This window comes from Engystomops pustulosus, chromosome 1, assembly GCF_040894005.1.
Source record: "Engystomops pustulosus chromosome 1, aEngPut4.maternal, whole genome shotgun sequence".
Lineage (NCBI taxonomy): Eukaryota > Metazoa > Chordata > Amphibia > Anura > Leptodactylidae > Engystomops > Engystomops pustulosus.
In genome coordinates this window covers 161,927,501-161,950,881 of record NC_092411.1, presented here as the reverse complement: position 1 = coordinate 161,950,881, position 23,381 = coordinate 161,927,501, and the positions used below count along the sequence as shown (strand labels likewise).

The following is a 23,381-nucleotide window of genomic DNA, read 5'->3' as shown; positions in this document are numbered from 1 at the left end:
TTACAGAAGACCAAAGAAAGAAGAGGAGGGGACACGGGCAAGTCAGAAGAGGAGCCGTGCCGACATCGGGGAGCTGCGCTGAGCACCGTGGGCGCCAGAGGGCGAGTATGTAAATTTACTTTTTTAATTGACTTGTGTATAATTTGAGGTGAGGTTTTTCACCACATTTTTTGTGCTGAAAAACTCGGCTTATACACGAGTATGATCATAGTATCATAGTTTAGTTTATACAGTTGAAAAAAAGACCAAGGAAGGGAAGGGATTGCATGAAGAAGGGATTTAGGGGAAACAATTCTATATCACATAACCATCAATGTTATTTATGTGTAAAAAGGCATCTAGACCCTTCTTGAAGCTCTCTGCTGTCCATGCTGTGACCAGCGCCTGAGGCAGGCTATTCCACAGATTGATAGTTCTCATAGTAAAAAAGCCCTGTCACCTCTGGTGATTAAACCTTGATTTTTCCAGATCGAGACAGTGACCCCTCGTCTTTTGATTTGATTTAATCTGAAACAACTTACCACCATATTTTTTGTATGGACCATTCATATATTTTTATAAATGAATCATTTCCCCTCATAGTCGCCTCTTTTCCAGACTAAATAAATCTAGTTGTTTTAATCTTTCTTAACTAGGACCCTCCATACCCCTTATCATTTTTGTGGCTCGACATTGAACCCTCTCCAGCTATAGGGCATCCTTTTCATGGACCGGTGCCCAGAACTGGATATCATATTGCAGGTGAGGCCGGACCAATGCCTTGTACAGTGGTAATATTATATCCTTATCACGAGAGTCCATACTACTTTTGATACATGACAAGAACCTACTGGCTTTAGAGGCAGCTGATTGACATTGCATGCTGTTATTCAATTTATGATCTACTCAACAAGGGCCTCTGCCAGATTACCAAGGACATATTTTGCCTTTGGATTATTAGCCCCCAGGTGCATAACCAATAATGACATGATGGCCCACATTTATTGTGTTTGCACCAGTTTTCTGTCTGATTTAGGCTACATTGTATGTATAACGTGCCAATTTTGTGCGCAGCTCCACTTAGCAACATAGTGCTTAGTTGGACCGTGCGCCACAATTCAGTAGCATGAACAATGTGCACCAAAAAAAAAAAAAAAATGGTGCACACTTCCTGAACAGTGCAAGAAAGTGCCAGATTCATGAAGAACATGCACCACAATTCATGAATCTGGTGTACCCTGCACACCTGCAGGTTGCACTATTTTTAAATTTTTTGTGTTTCTTTCATTGTCATAGTAAATTTGCTGCTAATATATCTGTTACATATGAATATGAATAGGTGAATGTGTTTTACCTTTAATATATATTAGAAGTATGCTGCAACATATACGTCTAAAAAATTTACAAAAACGTATGCATTTTTCTTCATACCTCTACTTTTTTGGGAGGTATCCATCATATCCTTTGCATACGTTAGCATCTGTTTTAACACTTAAAAACTTTTTACAACAATTAAAAAAGTTTTATAAAACTTATTGGGGCTTATTTACTAATGGTCTGTGGAACACAATTTAGTCGGATTTTGGAAATTTTCGGGATTTGCGTCACTCTGACAGCTATTTAGAAGGGGATTGTGCCGCATGCGATCAGATTTTCGGCACATCGGGCACATGATGTTTGTGAATTGCGGCAAAGTTCATTCTCGTCGGACAACACACGGCGGGGATCGCGCAGGACTGGCTAAGTAAATGTGCCCCATTGTTTCAAAGAAAAAAGCCAGAGAAATCTGTTTTTGGATATGCTTGGTATTAACTGTGGGGACGTGGGAGGACCTAAAAACTGTGTTGTGGTGAAAGGTCCCACGAAGACCAGTTTCTTATATATACTCAGGATAACAAAATAGCACAGTCTCTAATTCACTGTTAACAAAAATACTGAATTTCATAGATGTAAGTCCAACTTGTCAGTCCTGCTGTACACAATTTCAGTTGCCCCTAGACACAACCCCATAACTTCAGACTTAGGGTTGGCTGTCATCTTGGATTCCTGTGTGACAGCGTGGAGCTAAGATCTCTATCTCTTTCTGCTCTGAGGCTGTAACCGCGCACCCTGCAGTCCTTGCAGACACTCACTGACATCCTGCCAGCACATTGTGAAGTGAGAGAAGCTGCAAACTACAAACTGCAAGGAAATACTGTATATACTCTGAATTTTAAGAGGGTTAATTTCCAGAAATTCAGGGCTGCACCACAGGATACAGACTGGGATCAAATACTGTCAAATGATGATACTAATATTAAATGGGAGAAATTCAAATCTATCCTGGGTCATTATACTTCTAAATTTATTCCAATAGGTAACGAGTATAGACAGGGTAGTTTACACCCCGTGTGGCTTACAGCTACAGTTAAAAAGGACAATTAATGAGAAAAAGAGGGCATTCAAAAAATATAAATCTGACGGGTCACCTGAGGCTTTCAATACTTACAAAAAACTTACCAAAAACTGTAAAAAGGAAATCAAATCAGCCAAAATACAAAATGAAAGACAGGTGGCTAAAGATAGTAACAAATCCCAAGAATTTTTTTAAGTATATCAAGGCAAAAAAATGGGTCAGTACAGGTTGGACCCCTTTATTCTGAAAATGGGGCATCGGTCACTGGAGACCAAGAGAAGGCGGTGCCAATATATAAAAAGGGCTATAGAACTTTGCCAGGCAATTACAGGCCTGTAAGCTTAACTTCCATTGTGGGGAAAGTATTGGAAGGGTTAGTAAAAGACTATATACTGGATTATGTGACATCCAATAGTATAATAAGTGACAGCCAGCATGGGTTTACTAAGAATAGAAGTTATCAAACTAACCTGATCTGTTTCTATTAAGAGGTGAGCAGATGTCTGGATGGAGAGGCTGCTGTGGATATTGTGTTCTTGGACTTTGCAAAGGTATTTGACACTGTCCCTCATAGATGCCTGATGGGTAAAATAAGGTCTATTGGTTTGGCAAAAATCCATTTGCAATTGGATTGAGAACTGGCTGAGCGATCGTATCCAGAGAGTTGTGGTCAATGATTCCTACTCGGAATGGTCATCAGTTATGAGTGGTGTAGCCCAGGGTTCTGTGCTTGGCTCACTACTATTTAATATATTTATTAATGATATAGAGGTAGGAATTAATAGCACTGTATCTATTTTTGCTGATGACCAAGCTGTGTAGTGTAATACAATCTATGGAGGATGTTCATAGGCTGCAGGGTGACTTGGACAAACTGAGTGTTTGGTCGTCCACTTGGCAAATGAAGTTCAGTATGGATAAATGTAAGGTTATGCCCCTAGGGGCTAATAATCCAAAGGCAAAATATGTCCTTGGGGGAGTAAATCTGGGAGAGTCCCTTGTTGAGAAGCACCTGGGGGTACTAGTAGATCATAAATTAAATAACAGCTTGCAATGTCAATCAGCTGCCTCTAAAGCCAGTAGGATCTTGTCATTTATCAAAAGTAGTATGGACTCTCATGATAGGGATGTAATATTATCACTGTACTAGGTATTGGTTCGGCCTCACCTTGAATAAGCTGTCCAGTTCTGGGCACCGGTCCATAAAAAGGATGCCCTGGAGCTGGAGAGGGTTCAACATAGAGCCACAAAAATGATAAGGGGTATGAAGGGTCTTAGTTATAAGGAAAGATTAAAACAATTAGATTTATTTAGTCTGAAAAAGAGACGATTACGAGGGGACATGATTAATTTATATAAATATATGAAAGGTCCATACAAAAAATATGGTGGTAAGTTGTTTCAGATTAAATCAAATCAAAAGACGAGGGGTCACTGTCTCCATCTGGAGAAATCAAGGTTTAATCACCAGAGGTGACAGGGCTTTTTTACTATAAGAACTGTGAATAAGTGGAATAGCCTGCCTCAGGCGCTGGTCACAGCAGGGACAGCAGAGAGCTTCAAGAAGGGTCTAGATGCCTTTTTACACCTAAATAACATTGATGGTTATATTATAGAATTGTTTCCCCTAAATCCCTTCCCTTCCCTTCCTCGGTTGAACTTGATGGACGAGTGTGTTTTTTAAACCATATAAACTAAACTATGATACTATGATGATACTTGTGTATAAGCTGAGTTTTTCAGCACAAAAAATGTGCTGAAAAACCTCAGCTTATACACGTGTCAATTAAAAAAAATACATTTACATACTCACCCTCTGGCGCCCCCGATGCTCAGCGCAGCTCCCCGATTAGAACTGTCAATCTGTGGAATAGCCTGCCTCAGGTGCTGGTCACAGCAGGGACAGCAGAGAGCTTCAAGAAGGGTCTAAATGCCTTTTTACACCTAAATAACATTGATGGTTATGTTATATAGAATTGTTTCCCCTAAATCTCTTCCTCATGCAATCTTTTCCCTTCCTTGGTTGAACTTGATGGACAAGTGTGTTTTTTCAACCATATAAACTAAACTATGATACTATGATGATACTTGTGTATAAGTGTGGGTGCTTCACAACTTAAGGCAGAGTCGGACTGGGCCACCATGAAGCCAGGAAAACCCCCGGTGGGCCCCGCAGCTTTTGGCTCCGCCCCCTCATTATACTATGGATGAGGGGGAATGCTGATGCAGTGCTTCCTGCACCTGTTATGCCACTGTATCAGTGTCACTGAGTGTGCCTGCTCACAGTCGCTAGGTCTGGACTGGCTCCTGTGATTGTGATCAGACACATTCAGTAATCCCAGCAGGACTGTCAGAATCATACCTCCGGGAGCACGGGGGATAGAAAGAGGGCAGAATCAGTTGGAGAGTGGAGGAATCTCTCATCTTCACACAAAGCTCGGGCAGTGAGAGTTACTGTGAGCTCATTACACCTCACTGCCCGAGTGCTGGGGGAAGAGGAGAGACTCCTGGCTCTGCTCCAGCAAGCAGGTAAAGAATCGGTTAATTGTTCTGCCAGCGGTGCACTGACCAGCCAGGGAGAGAGCAGCCAGCACTGGAGCTGCTGAGCAGACATGGGGCCACCTCCTGGTCCTGACCAATGAGAAGACAGCTTGTAGGTGAGGCATCATCACTCTGATGTCTGCCCTTAATAATAACCCTGAGCTGCGCGCCGGCGGAGCCCTTTTTGTGGGCACCAGGGCCATCACCCCAGCACACTAGACAAGACTCAAGAATCTTCCTGCAGTTCCAAGCAACTTAAAAGATGCTGCTTTCAGTATTATTTTGATATTTACTTCGCTACTTGGGACTGAAGGAAGAGGGAGAATTAGACAGGGCCGAATTATCTGTGTATAGTGGGAAAATGGAAAGAAGCTAAAATGATGAAAATTTTCCATCTTTCTACTGTGCTGCTGTCCTCAGGAGGCCAATATGATTGAAAGTTGTTGAACAGGGAGCAATAAGTTACTGCTTTAATTTTTGGTTGGCACCTCGCGATAAATAAGCAGGGTTTTTGGTTACAGTCTGGGCACTCGGCCTCTAAAAGGTTCGCCATCACTATCATATCTGGTGGCCTACTGCACAGAGCAATAGGTATTTACAGCAATACACTGCACTACACGTCACATTAAAAACTTCCCATTTAAGAACTACAAGTCCCAGCCGCTGAAAAGGCTGCTGAAAGTTGTAGTTCTTCAGCCAATTCTAATTTAGTAAGCAGCTCCCAGTGCTAAAACAAACGCAGCAGTGTTACCCTGATAGCGTTACCGGAAACCTCTGGTAACGGCAACAAACACCGCTGCGCTGTACACTAGAAACGCCTGGACCGCTCTAAAAGTGGTCCAGTGTATTCATTAGGGTGCTACCTGCTTTTGACGCGGAGAACTTGCATTGCACTCTGTCCTATTGTTTCCAATCGGCCTTTCCTCATTTGCATTTTTTTTCACACCCGTGCGTGCGTTGTTTTGACGCGCGTCAAAATCGCAGCATGCTCTACTTTTGCGTTTCACTCGCCCCATTCAAGTCTATGGAGATGCATCAAAAACGCATTGCACTCGCAATCATTGCAAGTGCAATGCGAGTGCAATGCGTTTTAAACGGATGGGTTGCTAAATAAAAAGTGATCAAAAGGCTGTACAGTCCTAAAAATAGAAGCATCATCAAAAGTTGCAAAAATGACATCACCCACAGCCCTGTAGACCGAAGTCTGAAAATGTTTTTGTACAGGAGCTTTTAATTCTTCTAAATGTATGAAAAAATTATAAAACCTATACAAATTTGGTATTCCTGTGATTGTACCAACCCAAAGAATAAAGTAGACAAGTCATTTGGGGCATACAGTGAAATCCGTAAAATCCAAGCCCACAAGAAAACGGCGCAAATGCAATTTTTCACCAGTTTCACTGCATTTGGAATTTTTTTTCCCTCTTTCCACTACACAGCATAAAAAATTAAATACTGTAACTACGAAGTGGAATTTGTTACGCAGAAAACCAGCCCTCACACAGCTCTTTACATGAAAAATTAAAAAAGTTCTAGATTTTTGAAGGTGGGGAGTGAAAAATGAAGAAGTAAAAACTGAATAGGACCTCGGCGTTAAAAGGTTAAAAATCAAATGTAAACATATAAAAAGTTGCATGAAAAATTTTGGCACAAATTGTGGTTAAAAAGCCACAAATAAACTCCAGTCCTGACCAGGCATGGGAAAAACATTAGAAGAAGTTGCAGAAGAGTTTGAGACTTTTGTGCAACTTTTTAGTAAAGAGTTGCAAAAACCTATAGAATCAGCTGCCTGATTTACCTCTAAGATAAACCAAACAAGTCCAATACCTGGAAAAAACAAGAAAAGACACACACAATTGTCCTGACTAAATGAAAATGAACCCATAATTTTATAATGCACATCACTAATATTCATTGTAACTTTCTTACCGGCGGATATCTAACTTGGTCTCTACATTGATCCTGGAAATGATTGGCAGAGGTCTTTATGGCTTTTCCACTACTATTCACCTCCTGAACAGGAACCTGCAAGCGCGCTCCATTCAAATGATAAGCCATAAAATACATTGATTCCTCATCCACAGAAAAGGGGATGTGTGTTTGATGAATGGGGGTCCAAACACTTAAATAGCTTGCTGGAAATACCATAGAAGTTAGAGCCTTATACTAGGTAAAGGAAGAGAATGAAAAGACACTACCTCCTTTTACTGTTCACATACTCGCTAATATATCCAGTTTTCCTTGATGACAGGGTACTATACAGTTTGTGCAGGATTCAGATCTCTGGTGGTGCAAAGCTACGAGTTAATTCACGAGAGAAGAAGGGTAGCATTCACATTTCATGATACACAACCTTAATTCAGCAATGTAATGACAGAGACACAAAGACGCAGTGGTTCTCGAGCTGACCTGTCTTTACATCACTGAATTAAAGTTTTTGGATTGCAGAATGTGAGTGCTGCTCTTCTTCTTCTTTTGTGGATAAAAGTTAGAGCGCCTGTGATAGATTTCCAGGGACTTTTGTTTCCCTGTTTTTTAATCCTGGATAGGGGATAAGTGGTTTTTGGGCCAAATTCCTTTGTGTAAATATGTTTATGTGTACATTAAAACTACTTTATTTTTATTTTCTGACAGAAAAATTTAATGCCTATGTGACACTTAAAGTACAAAATGTAAAGAGCACAACAATTGCAGTAAGGGGAAACCTTCCCTGCTGGGAGCAAGACTTTATGTTGTAAGTATAACATTCAGAACAACATTCTAGATAAATATGATGTTGAACAAGTTATAACCTGAGTTTTTATATCCCTCCTTTTAGTGAGATTAACCGCCTGGACCTAGGCCTAACAGTAGAAGTCTGGAACAAAGGACTGATTTGGGACACCATGGTTGGGACTGTATGGATCCCACTAAGAACCATTAGACAGTCTAATGAGGTATGTTTTCATATACAGAATTATACTTTGTTAAATTTGGTCAAAGATAAGAGTTCAATGACTAGAAAGTAGTACCCTATATACTTAGGTATATGTTAATTTTTTCCAGCACAAAAATGTTTTTTTTTTTTTTTTGACGCCCCCCCTGGCAGGTCCTCTTTTATACAGCGATGCACCAGCATTGACTCAATGTCCCCGCGCTGTCCGTCGCATGTATCGTGACTCCAGCCGCTCGGTGACATTCTAAGGTGTGCGCTGGCATTGGTACACGCTATGATGTTAGCGAGTGGCTGATGTCATGGTGCCTGTGATGGATCGTACGGGTACACGGAGCCAATGCCATTTTTTTCCTATAGGCATTATATTGGGGGTATGGGGTTGCAGGCTACTTACTAGGGGTCTGGCAGGCTATATAATACAGGGGCTGTCAGGCTATATACTAAAGTGGGATGGCAGGTTATATACTACAGGGGCTGGTAGGCTATATACTAGAGGGGGCTGGCAGTCTATATACTACAGGGGGCTGGCAGTCTATATACTACAGGGGGCTGGCAGGCTATATATTACAGGGGCCTGGCAGGCTATATATTACAGGGGCCTGGCAGGCTATATACTACAGGGGGCTTGCTGGCTATATACTGGGGACGTTGTGACCAATGCATTTCCCACCCTCGGTTTATACTAGAGTCAATATGTTTTTACAGTTTTTTGTGTTAAAATTAGTGGCCTCGGCTTATACTTGGGTCGGCTTATACTCTAGTATATACGGTGATCAATCACAATACTTAGCCTTTGTGGTTGTATTGAACCAAGCATGGAAATGAAAAAGACCAAACAATAAAGCAAATGTACAAAATATTTTACACTCTTTTGGTATCTTCTAATTTCATAATGACTTCCTCAGATTTATATAAAAAAAATGTATCTTTATTTTCTGTACATTCCTCGCCCTGGATCTCTACAAGCAGAAGATCATATAAAATATAAATCACAACTGAATAATCTTCAATGCCTTGCATAAGTTTCTACATCATGTTTTAAAAAGGTTTCTAATTTCTAATAGTTTGGAGGTTAAACTAAGTGTGTCTTAGTGTATTACCAAATTTAGAAAATGTTATTTTGAGCAATAGTCATTTAGCCCTAAATCAGCACATTCACAAGGGGTTGAATGAGAAATGGTACCCTATCCTTCTGCTGAGAATGACACTCCACCCCATCCCTCCCAGTTTTTAAGTGCTAGGATGGAGGTTGGGAGTCCCTGAAATCCCAGAACAATGGGTTTTTTATTTAGAATTATTTATAATTAATGCAGGCATTGAAAATTAAAAAAAAAAAAAAAAAATAGTTTCAGCTCACAATGTGCATTTGAGTCCTTATTCAGTCATAGTATCATGTACATAATTTTAATTTACATAGTAGTCATGTACATAGTATCTACTGAAAGTTGCTGAGGCTGTGGAGTGCACAAATAAATAAAAAAGCTTTTTGGAAACGACACCTTGCACAAATTTATAAAGATGTACAGCAAACATGCATCAAACCTATCATGGTCGGCTACAGGTTTCAGTAGGCTCCTGGGCGACAGATCCTCAGTAGGCCCCTTTGCAGTAAACTCATGTAGCGCCATTAAAAATTTAGAAACTAAAACATTCTTTTGTTCCCGAAAATATTCCCTAGTTTTTAATATAAATCAGCCCCCTCATGGTTATTTTATATAAGCCCCCCTCACTCCATATGGATTCATAAGATACAGCCCCACTCACCCCCATGGATTACTTATGTACAGCCCTATGTGGGCCCCCCAGCAGCCCTGGGCCCGGCACTTGCCCAGGTATGCCCTATGCCAACGCCGGCTCTGCAACTTATAGCTGCTTTTGGAAATTGTCTGGTGCACAGTGAAAATTTTTATTTTTGTACCAATTTGATCATTTTAACCTCAGGAGGTGCTGTGGATGGTGCAATGTGAAAATAGTGTCCTACCCCCCAAAAAATACACAAGAATTTCACAGTGCGTAGAATCTATAAAGATTGGTATTTGGAACACCATTATTTTCTAAAAAGCTTACTTGTTTTTCACTGGCAAGTGAAATTTGGGGGACTTCAGCAGCCAACTTCTGCTTTTGTGTTAGGGCTTAGTTAAAGGCTTCCATATAAGGATAGGTATGAAGAAAATCGCGGCACTCACCAGGAACGCTTCAGTATTTATTCATAACAGACAGGTGGTACAGGACGCATACATGCGGCAAGGCGACGGGCCGTTTCGCGCTAGACAGCGCTTTCTCTAGCCTCTGACGTCATCCTCCCGGGGCATGCGTGTTTTAAGCGCCGGCCCCGGAAGGTCGTCATGGATACATGGCAACAACAAAACATGCAGGTGCATAATCATTACAATACGTGATTAAACTAACACGAAGTTAAAAACAACAGCATATAAGGGAATGCAGTTTGCAGGCAATAGTACTATGTGATTAAGACTGGTATGGCTGATTTAGGTCAAATTGAGGATACACGTACAATCTTGGGTTTTACAAAAAAACGCTCAAATCGTTGCGGTCATTCAGACCCAAAGCGCCCATGGCGTTACACCTAAGAATCCATTTAGCCTCGTGGCGCAATAAGGTTTTTTGGCGATCCCCACCTCTTGGATTATTGTCCAGCCTTTCTATACCGGCGAAGCGAAATGGATTCGGTTCGTTAGGGTGGCAAAGTCTTGCGTGCTCGATCAGCCGCGGGCAGCCATTCCCAGTCAAAATGGAGTTAAAATGTTCTCTGACTCTGGTAAACATGCTTCTAATTGTTTTTCCAATGTAAAATTTATTGCACGAACAGACGAGGACGTACACTACAAACGTCGTTCTACAGGTCATGAAGCTCTTAATGTCAATTGTTATGCCTCCTAGGTTCAAAGTTTTGGCTTGTAAATTATACCTGCAAAAATTGCAGTGCCCACATTTAAAGTTTCCCTTAGGAGCACCCTTACTGAGCCAATTTTGTCTCGGAACAGAGTATCTACTCTGGACTAGCTCAGTTCTCAATGTGGGGCTGCGTCTGAAGGTAACGAGTGGCTTGTGGGCCGTAAGCCAATTTTGGTTCCTGACGGAGGATGTTCCAATGCTTATTGATGGCTTTACGAATAGCAACATCGTTAGAATTAAACTCAAAGGAGAAAGCAAATCTCTTATCTCCATCATTTCTATATTTCTTTGCATTGGTGAACAGACTTAGTCTAGGAATAGCCTCGGCTTTTTTTAGGGCGGCCTGTATATCCTCGTTTGGATACCCGCGTTCTAAGAACCGTGTGGCGAGTTCCTGCGCTTGCTGTTTGAACCTTATGTCTCTTGAGACGAAGAAATTGGCTGAAGGGGACGCCGGATTTGACGTGTGGGGGATGGAAACTATCGTGATGCAGAAGTGAGTTTGTCGCTGTTGGTTTTCTGTAACCTTCCGTAAGCAAAATGCCATCCCCTGTTTTAATCCTTACGTCTAAAAAGTCAAGAGAGTCGCCTCCAAATGAAGAAGTGAATTTCATATTCATGTCATTAGTGCCATTTAGATAGTCGACAAATGAAGTGAATTCGTTATGTGACCCGTCCCAAACAATAAAAATATCGTCCACGTATCTAAGATAAACGCAGATATTTCTGATGAATGGGTTGCACCGAGAGTGGACAAAGCGGGATTCAAAAACTGCCAAGAAAATATTGGCCAATGTACAGGCTACAGGTGTACCCATTGCCGTACCCACTCTCTGTGCATACCAAGAGCCATCGAACATAAACGCGTTATGTGAAAGGACAAAAGTCAGTGCGTCGCTAACAAACTCGATATAGTCTGTATCTTTACCTGCGTTCCGCAGGGTCAGGCGGACAGCCTCGACGCCAAGGTCCTGCGGGATGCGGGTATATAGGCTTTCAAAGTCAATGGATGCGAGTTGGAAACCGTCTTGCCATACTAAATCTTTGATGGCTAGGAGAAAAGTAGTGGTATCTTTCAGGTAAGCAGGGATATCATTTAACAATGGGCGTAATAACCAATCCAAGTATTGAGAGATGGGTTCTGTAATAGACCCTATACCAGCGACAATGGGACGTCCCGGTGGGTCGCAGAGGGTCTTGTGGATCTTAGGGAGGAAATACCACACGGGGTAAGTGGGATTTTTTGGGAACAAACGGTCTGCTGTTCTCTTAGAAAGGACCCCTTTTTCAACATTACGCCTAAGTAACGTCTGAAGGTGTGATGCGTATTTGATGGTAGGGTTCTGGTCGAGACGTTTGTAAGTGCAGTCATCCCCCAACTGGCGTTTCGCTTCCGCTAAGTAGTAGTCTCGCGTCATAACCACCACGTTCCCACCCTTGTCGGCTGGTTTTATAATTATGTCATCCCGCGTCTTAAGATGTTTTAGAGCTATTTTTTCACTAGAAGACAAATTGTCAGGGGTGGTTGGATAAATCAGCGCCCTAACGTCTTCAGTGACGCATTGGACAAAAATGTCTATGGGATGACCAGCCGGCAAGGGTGGGCAAAAAGAGGAGGGGAGCCCCCCTTTAAACTCTTCAATGCATACCTGTGTGGTGTGGTTATACATAGGTTCAATGTCAGGCATGTGGTGTAGGTCGTGTAGTAGTCGGACTTCCGACTCGTTAATATTTGGGGTGGTGTCGGGGGGACTAAACCCTAGAGGGCCAATGGTGCTGGGGATCTCGCCAGACCTGTGTTCTACCTCAGATGTGGGTTTGTCATAGAAAAACCTACGCAAATTGAGTTTTCGTGCTGCTTTAAATAAATCAATTTCAAAATTGCACAGATCAAAGGCATTAGGTATCGCATAATTTAACCCCTTAGAGAGTAAGGAAACTACATTATTGTCAAGGGGAGTGTTAGTAAGATTGACCACAGTCCGGTTAGTACAAGAGTCACCTGTTTCGGCTAGCGCCAGGAGACCTGTTTCCGTTTTTTTCTTCCTCGACCGCCTCGTCCTGCCCCGGCGGGTACATCGCCTAAAGGGACAGGAACCTCTGGAGTGCTCTCATTGCCCAAAAGGCCGGTATCTTTGTTACTCGGTCCTGCTTCGTCGGATGGACTGGAGTCAGACTCCGTTGTCCAAAAGTCTGTATTGGTTCTGTTTCTGGTATTTCTCCTACGGTTCCCTCTTCTTCTGTAGGTGCTGCTATTGAACTGCCAATCAAAAATCCGTCCCTCGTCGAAATCTTGTTTATCGCGAAGGAACTTGTCTCTCTTACGATTTTTCACTTCTATTTGCGTTAAAAGCATTTTTTTCTCCAATTTTTTGGAGAATACTTGAAATTGACTCTCTGAAAGGCGCGATCTTAACTCAGTCTTGGCCTTACAGAGCTCTGTAGTGACTGATTCATATTCAATTCTGTTTCTATCCAGTACTAATTGCATTATCTCAAGGGAGTGCTTAAGATGTAACTTCTTCCAGGTATCGAAGAAAGCAGGTGCTCCTGCTGAGCACCACCTGTGGCTTCATTTTACTGCAATATATGCCATACGTCACCTTAACGGAACCGGGGCTCAATTGTGCCGCAGGGTGTTTGGGGGTAGTGCCAGAGCCACTTCCTTCTCTCCTTCGTGCTTCCGTATAAGGGTTTGTATCCTGTGGAACAAAGTTTACTTGTTAGTGGCACTATTTAAAGTTCCATGCAAAATTGGGAGAGTCACAGATATGTCAGATTTATGTTTAATACCTATATCGGGAAATAAAATCCTGTGTCAACATATTCTACTTCTTTCAGAGTAAAGTGTTTTATAAATGTACGAGCTGATGGCAAGCTATAGATCTATAAAGTTCCTTTTTTTGTTCTTGCAGCTACATGACTTATTCTTCATGGAATTTTTTATTCAGCATTTTGTGGTGTATATAGCAAATTGGTGACATTTTATTAAAGGGAGTCTAACAGCAGTTAGATAATGTTAGGTAGCAGCCCTGGAAAGCTGTGTGACCCTACATTTGTATGTGTTCTTAGTAACATCAGGACAATGAAAAATGGATTTATATTTTAGAATTTTAGCAGTAGGAGTCCCCTCAAACTGTTCCTCTGTATTTAAAGGTGTTTTCCCCAAGAAATAAAATTCTAGAATTTCAAACCCTTAGTGGGATCAGGTTTACCCCTTACTTTACAATTTTTTGTTTTATTGCTGTTTTAGCTCCATTCACTCCCTAGGCTGGTCAGTGACAAATTCCAGGATGTGGGCGGGGACTCTCTAAGCAGAAACATTATGATCCTCTAGTTCTGTGAGCTGACAGTGTGGTAAGATTATCTGGGTACAGGTTTATATAGACATTCATCTGGCTTATGAACATTCACTAGTATGTGACACATAGAAAGAGAGAGATGCGACAGGTCAGAGATGAGAAATGCTGAGATCCATGAGATGCCCATTACACACAATGACAGTCAGCACTCCTACATCTCTGCCATTTCACAACACACTAGATCTGCTTTGCCTTCCTGCTGTGCCTCCCCAGATAAAGAACTTGTCTGTAGCTTGTAGTTCTCCTCAGACTGCTGCCGACAGGAACTCAGCTCTGCTGCCGCTCACAGAAATCCAAGATGGCGTCCCCGACCTTAAGTCAGAAGTTACAGGGTAGTATCTAAGGGCAACTTGAACTTTCTACACCAGAGTTGATAAAGACAGGTTGGACTTATTAACAAAAATACAGCATTTCACAGATATAACAGTGAATTAGATAATGTGTTATTTTGTTATCCTGAATACATCTAAGAAACTTTTGTTAGCAGAAATGCCCCTTTAAACTGCTCGACATGCCCTGCACCATTCTAACCAGAAGCCAACTGCTACTCTCTCTCATAGCAGAGATGGAGGGCTGTGCTGTGTTGAGCTACAATCTTGCAATACAAAGCATTTTATCACAGTTCTACAAACACAAACAAAAGGAATGATTACATGATTACACAGCTTACCAGTGCTGTCACCTAACATTGTCAGCAGCTTTAATGGATAAAACTGCTAGTAGTCTTCCTTTACCTCTTTCTGCAGTGGGGTAGGAAAAAAACAAATTATTTTATTAAATTTTAACATTTTACTTGGGTCTACAGTAAAAATTAATGGGGCAGAATTTATCAAAAGAATTGTAAGGCAAGACAAAGTACACTTAGGCTACATTCACACAATGTATGCCTGCTGTAACGTAGTATGACAGACATACATCAGTGTGGGGGAGAGGAGGAGGGGATGAGCGTCGCTCACCCTCGCCCCTTTCAATAGTGATATATGGTGCACCGCATTGTATTCTGGAGGACATTTCCTATCTTTCTCACAGCTAAGGAACAGTACGGTGCCGCACGTCGCCCATTGCAGTGTATAGGGGACATATATACGCCATATATACGTCGGCCGTATATATGCCCCCCATACGTTTGTGCAAATGTAGCCTTAAACTGGACATTCTTTTTCTGCACAGGATTTATCACTCTCTCTGATGCTAGATGATAAATGTGGCATAGTTTGAGACTGTCTTGTTGTACTTTGCATCTCCCATTAGTTGCCTCAGTTTATGCCAGAAAGCTGAGCCAAAATTCTGGCGCATTTGCATTTTTGGCGCACACACACATTCTGCCATTAAGCCACGTCCCCTTTTCATAGGCCACACTGCCGTTGTGGTACTGGTCATAGAAGTGCCTGAAAACTAAAGAAAACCCTTGATATATGTGGTACGCACATACAGTTGCAAATTACAACAAAATTCTGTCGTTATCAGATTGATAAATCTACCCCAATATGTTTTATTTTCACTGTAAAATGATTACAGTGATACCTAACTCTATACAGCTTTTTGTTGTCTTATTTGGAGACAATTTTTTCCTAAACATACTATGTTTTTATTTTACCTTTTTAAAGAAAAATTTCTGTAACATGTATGTATGTATGTATGTAAAACCTCTGTAGTCCATCATCAGTACATGTGGGCACCCATAGAAATTATTGCCATCTCTCAAAGGCTATTGTGGGGAAACAGATGAAAGCCACTGAAACTCTCTGATTATAGGTATTACAGCAGTTTTTCATCTATTACAGTAGTTAAAACTGACAACCCACGGTTTATGAAGAAATCCAAAGTTATAAACCGTGTGGGAAGTCACTTGTTTGCTGTACTATTATGGTGCATGTTGGTAACTTTTCCCCTACCTTTGGCTATGTAAAAGAACATTATATAATCATTGTTTACTTTGGTTAGGTTTACTATTATATAAATGTTCTCATACACTTGTTATTAAGATCTGTACATGAAATTCTCTATGTTTTCATTAAATACAAATCATGATTTGGAGTATATGAATTGTTTCATTCATCCTTTTCTTGTAATTGCATTCCAATTGTCCTCACTTTTATACTGTAACCTGTATTTATATGCAGGAAGGCCCTGGTGAATGGCTAACACTTGACTCACAAGTCATAATGACAGATAATGAAATCTGTGGAACCAAAGACCCGACCTTTCATCGCATTTTGCTCGATACCCGATTTGAACTTCCATTAGGTAATAAATTAAATTGTATTTGTTGTTGTTAATTTGCTGTGAACAACTAAGAATCAACCAGTAGATTTAAAATTTCTTTTCTATATAAATATTTTTGTTCACAGACGTTATAGTCCTGTCCATTTTGAAATTGCAGAGTTGTAAAAGTTACAAATGCCTTCTATTAGATATAATGCCAGTGCGGATAGATTACTACTAGGGATGCTGGAAAAATACCCGGGAGCTTTCAATAACCCTCCGTAAGAGAGCACAGTTGAATTGTAAGTTTCATTTAAAAAGCAAATACAGGGTTCAGATTATGAAAATTCTTCCCATTAAACAATAATTTTATATTATTAGATTTGTATAAAATAGATTAGAGGCATACTATAGGGCACATTTACTTATCCGTCCTGCGGAGTTCATGAAGTATAGAGTGCCCTACGATGATGCACTCTGCCGCGATTCACTAAGATCGTGCGCCCGATATCCTGCATGTGTCGCTTCCCTGCTCAGGTCCGTGTGTCAGCAGTTCCTACACAATGGAAGCATTGAAGCTATGGACTGGCCTGCTCCTGCTCCTGACTTGAATCCTAGCATCTGCACCATCATGACTGGCTCCATCCACCAACGTCACTTTGTCCCATAGACTGTACAGGAGCTGGCTGAGGCATTGTAGGGAGGTCATACAGGCATGTGGAGGCCACACACAATACTAAGCCTCATTTTGACTTGTTTTAAGGTGATTTCATCGAAGTTGGATCAGCCTGTAGCGTTTTTTTCCCACTGTAATGTTGTGTGTGACTCTAAATCCAGGCCTGCATTGGTTAATAAGTTTTATTTCCATTGACGATTTTTTTTGTTGTCATCACATTCAACTATGTACAGAACAAAGTATTAATTGAGAATATTTCATTCAATTATTCAGATCTAGAATGTATTATTTGAATGGTCTCTTTATTTTTTTGAGCAGTGTATATTAAATCATGTAATGGACATGGCTTTGTGCCTAGAGATGCAGTCATGCTGAAAGACCTTCCCAAAACTAAAATATAGATTTTCTATGCTGTATCACTAATTATATTACAAACATTCCCACAAAGACAAGATTCTTAAATATACTTAAAATAATAAAATAACTTATTCTCTAATTCACTTTTATTAACAAAAATACAGCATTTCACATATACAATTCCACCCTGTCTCTGTCAGTCCTGGTGTTTAAAATTTGGTTTGCCCTGGATCAGAATCTTCTGACTATGGTCGGATTCTTCTCATGAATGGCTGCAGTACTGCACACTGCAGTGCCCTCTGCCTCCTGCACACTATTACCCCCCAATATTACAAGACCAGTTCATACCAGGCACTTCCTGCCTACAAGGAGCAGTGTGCAGAGACTTACTCTACAAGCTACGTACTGATAAGTTCTTTATCTGAGGCAGGCATATAGCAGAACTGACTCTGTGTGTTATAGCTGAATTACAGAGCTGAGAGTGTCATTGTGTTTTATATCCATCTCATCGATCTCATCATCTGATTGGTCTCATCTCTTTTCTCTGTGTCAGATACTAGCAGAAATTTTGGAAGCTAAATAAAAATGTAGATAAAGATGTACCCTAATAATCTAAGCACATTGTTAGCACACAGCATCTCATAGCACAAAGGAAGTGTCTGCTTAGAGAGTCCCCCCGCCCACAATTTTACACTGACCATCACTGAGTTATAGGAGCTAAAACTGAAAAAAAAAATGAGTAAAATCTGGTAAAGGATGGGGGTTAAACATGATCTTTATTGTGTAAATATCACTAGGGGATTAAAATGTGAGATCTTTCTCTTATATGCAAAAAATAAGGGTCCTAGGATATTCTTAAAAGAATATCCCCTTACTACTATCCTACCTCCCAGATGGCTTTCACAGGTATCCTCACCATCATGATTCTTTGAGCATAAGGCTTGATAGTCAGACATAAGCAGAGCATGTACAGAACATATACACATTGCTCCTAAATTTGGTTAATTAAATATAAAATACCTTGTGGTTATTTGGATAAATGGCCATCCATGTAATGCTCTGTCCACAAGAACAGAAGCACCTGTTAGGTTTGGTATTCTGGCTCATAAGGTGGGTTCCCAAGCAGTGGACTATTCTGTATGATGTCCATTTGTCCATTAAATAGCCCCTTTAAAATACTTTTTTTTTTAACTGATGAAATAAAATAAGCTGCAATTGCTGAGGTATTTGTTTTGGTCTAAGAAGGTTGGATTTCAACCAAAGTAAATATGAAAGAATATAGGTAAGCAAAATCACAACTATATATTATAAAAAACAACGTATGTTTTACTTTCAGATATTCCCGAAGAGGAGGCTCGTTACTGGGCTAAAAAACTCGAGCAGCTAAATGCAATGCGGGACCAGGATGATGTAAGTAATGCAACCTGTCACTAGATTTTCAGTAATAAACCTAATCACAGGTTCCCATAGCATTATGCTAACTATTGCCCACACTGTTCTAAGCAACAAAAATTGTATTCTTCCTATCCCTAGAAAATTTTCTTTGTAAGGCTACCTGTAACTCTGACAGACAGAGCAGCGAGTCCTAAGAGTCATGTGTTATTCCCTGTGGGAGCCCATATTTCCGGCATCTTTCCCTTCCCTCCTTCCCTTCAGCTGACGTCGTCCTTTGCTTTGCAATTGTTTTACCTAAAAACAGTGTAGGCGATAGTTAGCATAGTGCTATGGGAACTTGGTTTTTTTAGGTTTACTAGAGAAAATCTGGTAAAGATTAGAGATGAGCGAACATACTCGTCCGAGCTTGATGCTCGTTCGAGCATTAGCGTACTCGAAACTGCTCGTTGCTCGGACGAATACTTCGCCCGCTTGAGAAAATGGCAGCTCCCGCCGTTTTGCTTTTTGGCGGCCAGAAACAGAGCCAATCACAAGCCAGGAGACTCTGCACTCCACCCAGCATGACGTGGTACCCTTACACGTCGATAGCAGTGGTTGGCTGGCCAGATCAGGTGACCCTGGGATAGACTAGCCGCTGCCCGCGCTGCTCGGATCATTCTGTGTCTGGATGCCGCTAGGGAGAGAGCTGCTGCTGATCAGGGAAAGTGTTAGGGTGTTCTATTAGAATAGTGTTAGGCAGGAGTGATTCAACAAGAACCCAACAGCCCTTCTTAGGGCTACAATAACGTTATACTTTTTTTTTTTTGTTTGCTTGTGGCTGGGCTTGCTGGCACTAGTAGTGCAGCTAGTACCATATTGTGAGGAATTTGCAGGGGGACTTGCTACCGTTGTGTTTAGCTCTTAGTGACACACATATCCACCTCAAACACCAAAGTGGGAAAATTTATTAGGGGTTTGATTTCAATTAGGCACAGTCTGCCATTTACTTTTTATTTTACGTTTATTTTTTTAATAACTCAGTGTCATCTCATCTGGCATAGCAGTGTGCTTTCATACTTGGCTAGAAAATAGCCATAGGAGAATCCAAACGGCTTACTTACGCCTACAGTAGCGTTATATATATTTGATTTCTGGTTGATCTGCTGGTGGCTGTACTTGCTGCAGTGCATCTACTAGCAAATTGTGAGCAATTTGTAGTGAGACTTGCGACCGCTGTGTTTTGCGCTTAGTGACGCACATGTCCATCGCAAAGACCGAAGTGGGAAAATTTATTAGGGCTTGGATTTCAATTAGGCACAGTCTGCCATTTCCTTTTTTATTTTACGTTTATTTTTTTAATAACTCAGCGTCATCTCATCTGGCATAGCAGTGTGCTTTCATACTTGGCTAGAAAATAGCCATAGCAATAGGATAGCATCGTTTGGTTTTAAAAACTAAAAAACACAAAAAAAAAACAAAAAACACAAAAAAAAGTTTAAAAAAAAATTAAAGTTATAACTCTCATTTTCAAAATGTTTAACCCGAGGGCTAGGGGTAGAGGACGAGGGCGGGGACGTGGGCGTCCAACTACTGCAGGGGTCAGAGGCCGTGGTCCTGGGCGGGGTGAGACACCACCTGCTTATGAGGGAGCAGGGGAACGCCGCAGAGCTACACTCCCTAGGTTCATGTCTGAAGTTACTGGGACTCGTGGTAGAGCACTGTTGAGGCCAGAACAGTGCGAACAGGTGATGTCGTGGATTGCCGACAATGCTTCGAGCAATTTGTCCACCAGTCAGTCTTCCACGCTGTCCACCCATGTCACCGAAATCGGCACTCCTCCAGCTCCTGCACCTCAGCCTCCTCCCCCCCAGTCTGCCCCCTCCCAGGAAAATTTGGCATTTGAACCGGCATACTCTGAGGAACTGTTTTCTGGACCCTTCCCACAGTCACAAACCACTTGTCCGGTTGCTGCTGAGCAATTTTCCAATGCCCAGGTTTTCCACCAGTCGCAGTCTGTGGGTGATGATGACCTTCTTGACGTAGTGGAAGAAGTGTTTAAAGAGGTGTCCGACGATGAGGAGACACGGTTGTCAGACAGTGGGGAAGTTGTTGTCAGGGCAGGAAGTCCGAGGGGGGAGCAGACTGAGGGATCGGAGGATGATGAGGTGACAGACCCAAGCTGGGTTGATAGGCCGGGTGAACACAGTGCTTCTGAGACGGAGGAGAGTCCTCGACCAGAACAGGTTGGAAGAGGCAGTGGTGGGGCCAGACGGAGAGGCAGGGCCAGAGCTGGTGCATCAGCGCCAAATGTGTCAACTAGTGAAGCTCCCGTGGCGAGGGCTCCTGCGGCGAGGGCTAGATTTTCAGAAGTCTGGAGGTTCTTTAAGGAAACACCGGAAGACCGACGGACTGTGGTGTGCAACATTTGCCAAACCAGGATCAGCAGGGGTTCAACCACTAATAGCTTAACTACCACCAGTATGCGCAGGCATATGAATGCTAAACACCCCACTCAGTGGCAACAAGCCCGTTCACCTCCGGTCGTGCAGACCACTGCTCCTTCCACTGTGTCAGCTGATAGTCAGCCCCCTGCCCAGGACCCTGCCACAAAAACCCCATCGTCGCCTCCACGATCCTCCACAGCATCCACTAGCGTTCAGCTCTCCATACCCCAGACGCTGGAGCGGAAACGCAAATATAGTGCAACCCACCCGCACGCCCAAGCCCTTAATGTCCACATCTCCAGATTGCTTAGCCTGGAGATGCTGCCCTATAGGCTAGTAGAGACCAAGGCCTTTCGCAACCTCATGGCGGCGGCCGCCCCTCGGTATTCGGTCCCCAGCCGCCACTACATTTCCCGATGTGCCGTCCCAGCCCTGCACCAGCACGTGTCAGACAACATCATCCGTGCCCTGACCAACGCCATTTCTGACAAGGTCCACCTGACCACGGACACGTGGACGAGTGCTGCCGGGCAGGGCCACTATATATCGCTGACGGCACATTGGGTTAACTTGGTGGAGGCTGGGACCGAGTCTGACCCTGCGGCTGGTCATATACTGCCGACGGCGAGGATTGCGGGGCCTACCTCGGTCCAGGTGTTTCAGGCCTACTATGCCTCCTCCTCCTCCCACCCCTCCTCCGAACTACCATCCGTGGGCATGGCGCCATCAGTCGGTAGCTCTAGGCACAGCAGCAGTGCCGTCGCTAAGCGACAGCAGGCGGTGCTCAAACTGCTGAGCCTAGGCGATAAAAGGCACACCGCCCAAGAACTATTACAGGGCATCACGGCGCAGACTGATCTGTGGCTGGCACCACTGAACCTGAAGCCAGGCATGGTTGTGTGTGACAACGGCCGTAACCTGGTGGCGGCTCTGCAACTCGGCATGCCTGGCCCATGTGTTAAATCTGATAGTTCAGCGTTTCCTCAAGACATACCCCAATCTGTCTGATTTGCTCACGAAGGTGCGCCGCATCTGTGCGCATTTCAGGAAGTCCAGCACAGATGCTGCCACTCTCAGGGCAGCGCAGCGCCGCCTCCAACTGCCCGCTCACCGACTGTTGTGCGACGTGCCCACGAGGTGGAATTCAACACTGACCATGTTATCCAGAGTTTACCAGCAGCGCCGAGCGATTGTAGACTGCCAGATGTCAACTTCCACCAGAACTGGTAGTCAGGTCAGTCAGCTTCCTCAAGTCTACAATGAGGAGTGGACGTGGATGTCTGATATCTGTCAGGTGCTGAGTAACTTTGAGGAGTCAACACAGATGGTCAGTGGCGATGCCGCCATCATCAGCCTCACCATCCCGCTGCTTGGCCTGTTGAAAAACTCTCTGATCAGCATGAAGTCGGTAGCTTTGCGCTCGTCACAAGAGACGGGGGAAGAAGATTCCCTTGTTGATAGCCAAAGCACCCTTAGGTCTGTTTCTCAGCGCATATCGGAGGAGGTGTAGGTGGAGGAGGATGAGGAGGAAGAGGAGGAGAATGTTGGCGAGACACAAGAGGGGACCATTGTTGAGTCCTTCACTGTTCAGCGTGTATGGGCAGAAGAAGAGGAGTTGGAGGAGTTGGAGGAGGAGGAAATGGACAGTCAGGCCAGTGAGGGGAGTGAATTCTTACGCGTTGGTACTCTGGCGCATATGGCAGATTTCATGCTAGGCTGCCTATCCCGTGAGCCTCGCGTTCAAAGAATTTATTCCAGCACCGATTACTGGGTGTTCACTCTCCTGGACCCACGGTACAAGCAAAATCTTTCCACTCTCATCCCTGGAGAGGAAAGGAGTGTGAGAATGCATGAATACCAGCAGGCCCTGGTGCACAAGCTGAAACAGTATTTCCCTTCTGACAGCGCTAGCGGCAGAGTGCGTAGTTCTGCGGGACAAGTAGCGAGGGAGAGTAGGCGAGCAGGCAGCTTGTCCAGCACTGGCAAGGGTACGCTTTACAAGGCTTTTGCCAGCTTTATGTCACCCCAGCAAGACACTGTCACCTGTCCCCAGTCTCGGCAGAGTAGGGTTGATCTTTACAGAAAGATGGTGAGGGAGTACGTAGCTGACCATACCATCGTCCTAAATGATCACACAGCTCCCTACAACTACTGGGTTTCAAAGCTGTACATGTGGCACGAACTGGCGCTGTACGCC

The 23,381-nt window shown here is 42.9% G+C and overlaps 1 protein-coding gene across 13 annotated transcripts in view; it reads left to right on the top strand.

Moving 5' to 3' along the window:
- UNC13A (unc-13 homolog A) overlaps positions 1 to 23,381 on the top strand; it is a 256,890-nt gene that overhangs the window by 19,021 nt on the left and 214,488 nt on the right. For all 13 annotated transcript variants that reach the window (XM_072113608.1, XM_072113606.1, XM_072113536.1 and 10 more), the window contains exons 3-6: positions 7,550 to 7,649; positions 7,734 to 7,851; positions 16,252 to 16,375; positions 18,703 to 18,776. In XM_072113608.1, coding sequence (XP_071969709.1) covers positions 7,550 to 7,649; positions 7,734 to 7,851; positions 16,252 to 16,375; positions 18,703 to 18,776 — 416 coding nt within the window. The remainder of the gene's footprint in view (positions 1 to 7,549; positions 7,650 to 7,733; positions 7,852 to 16,251; positions 16,376 to 18,702; positions 18,777 to 23,381) is intronic.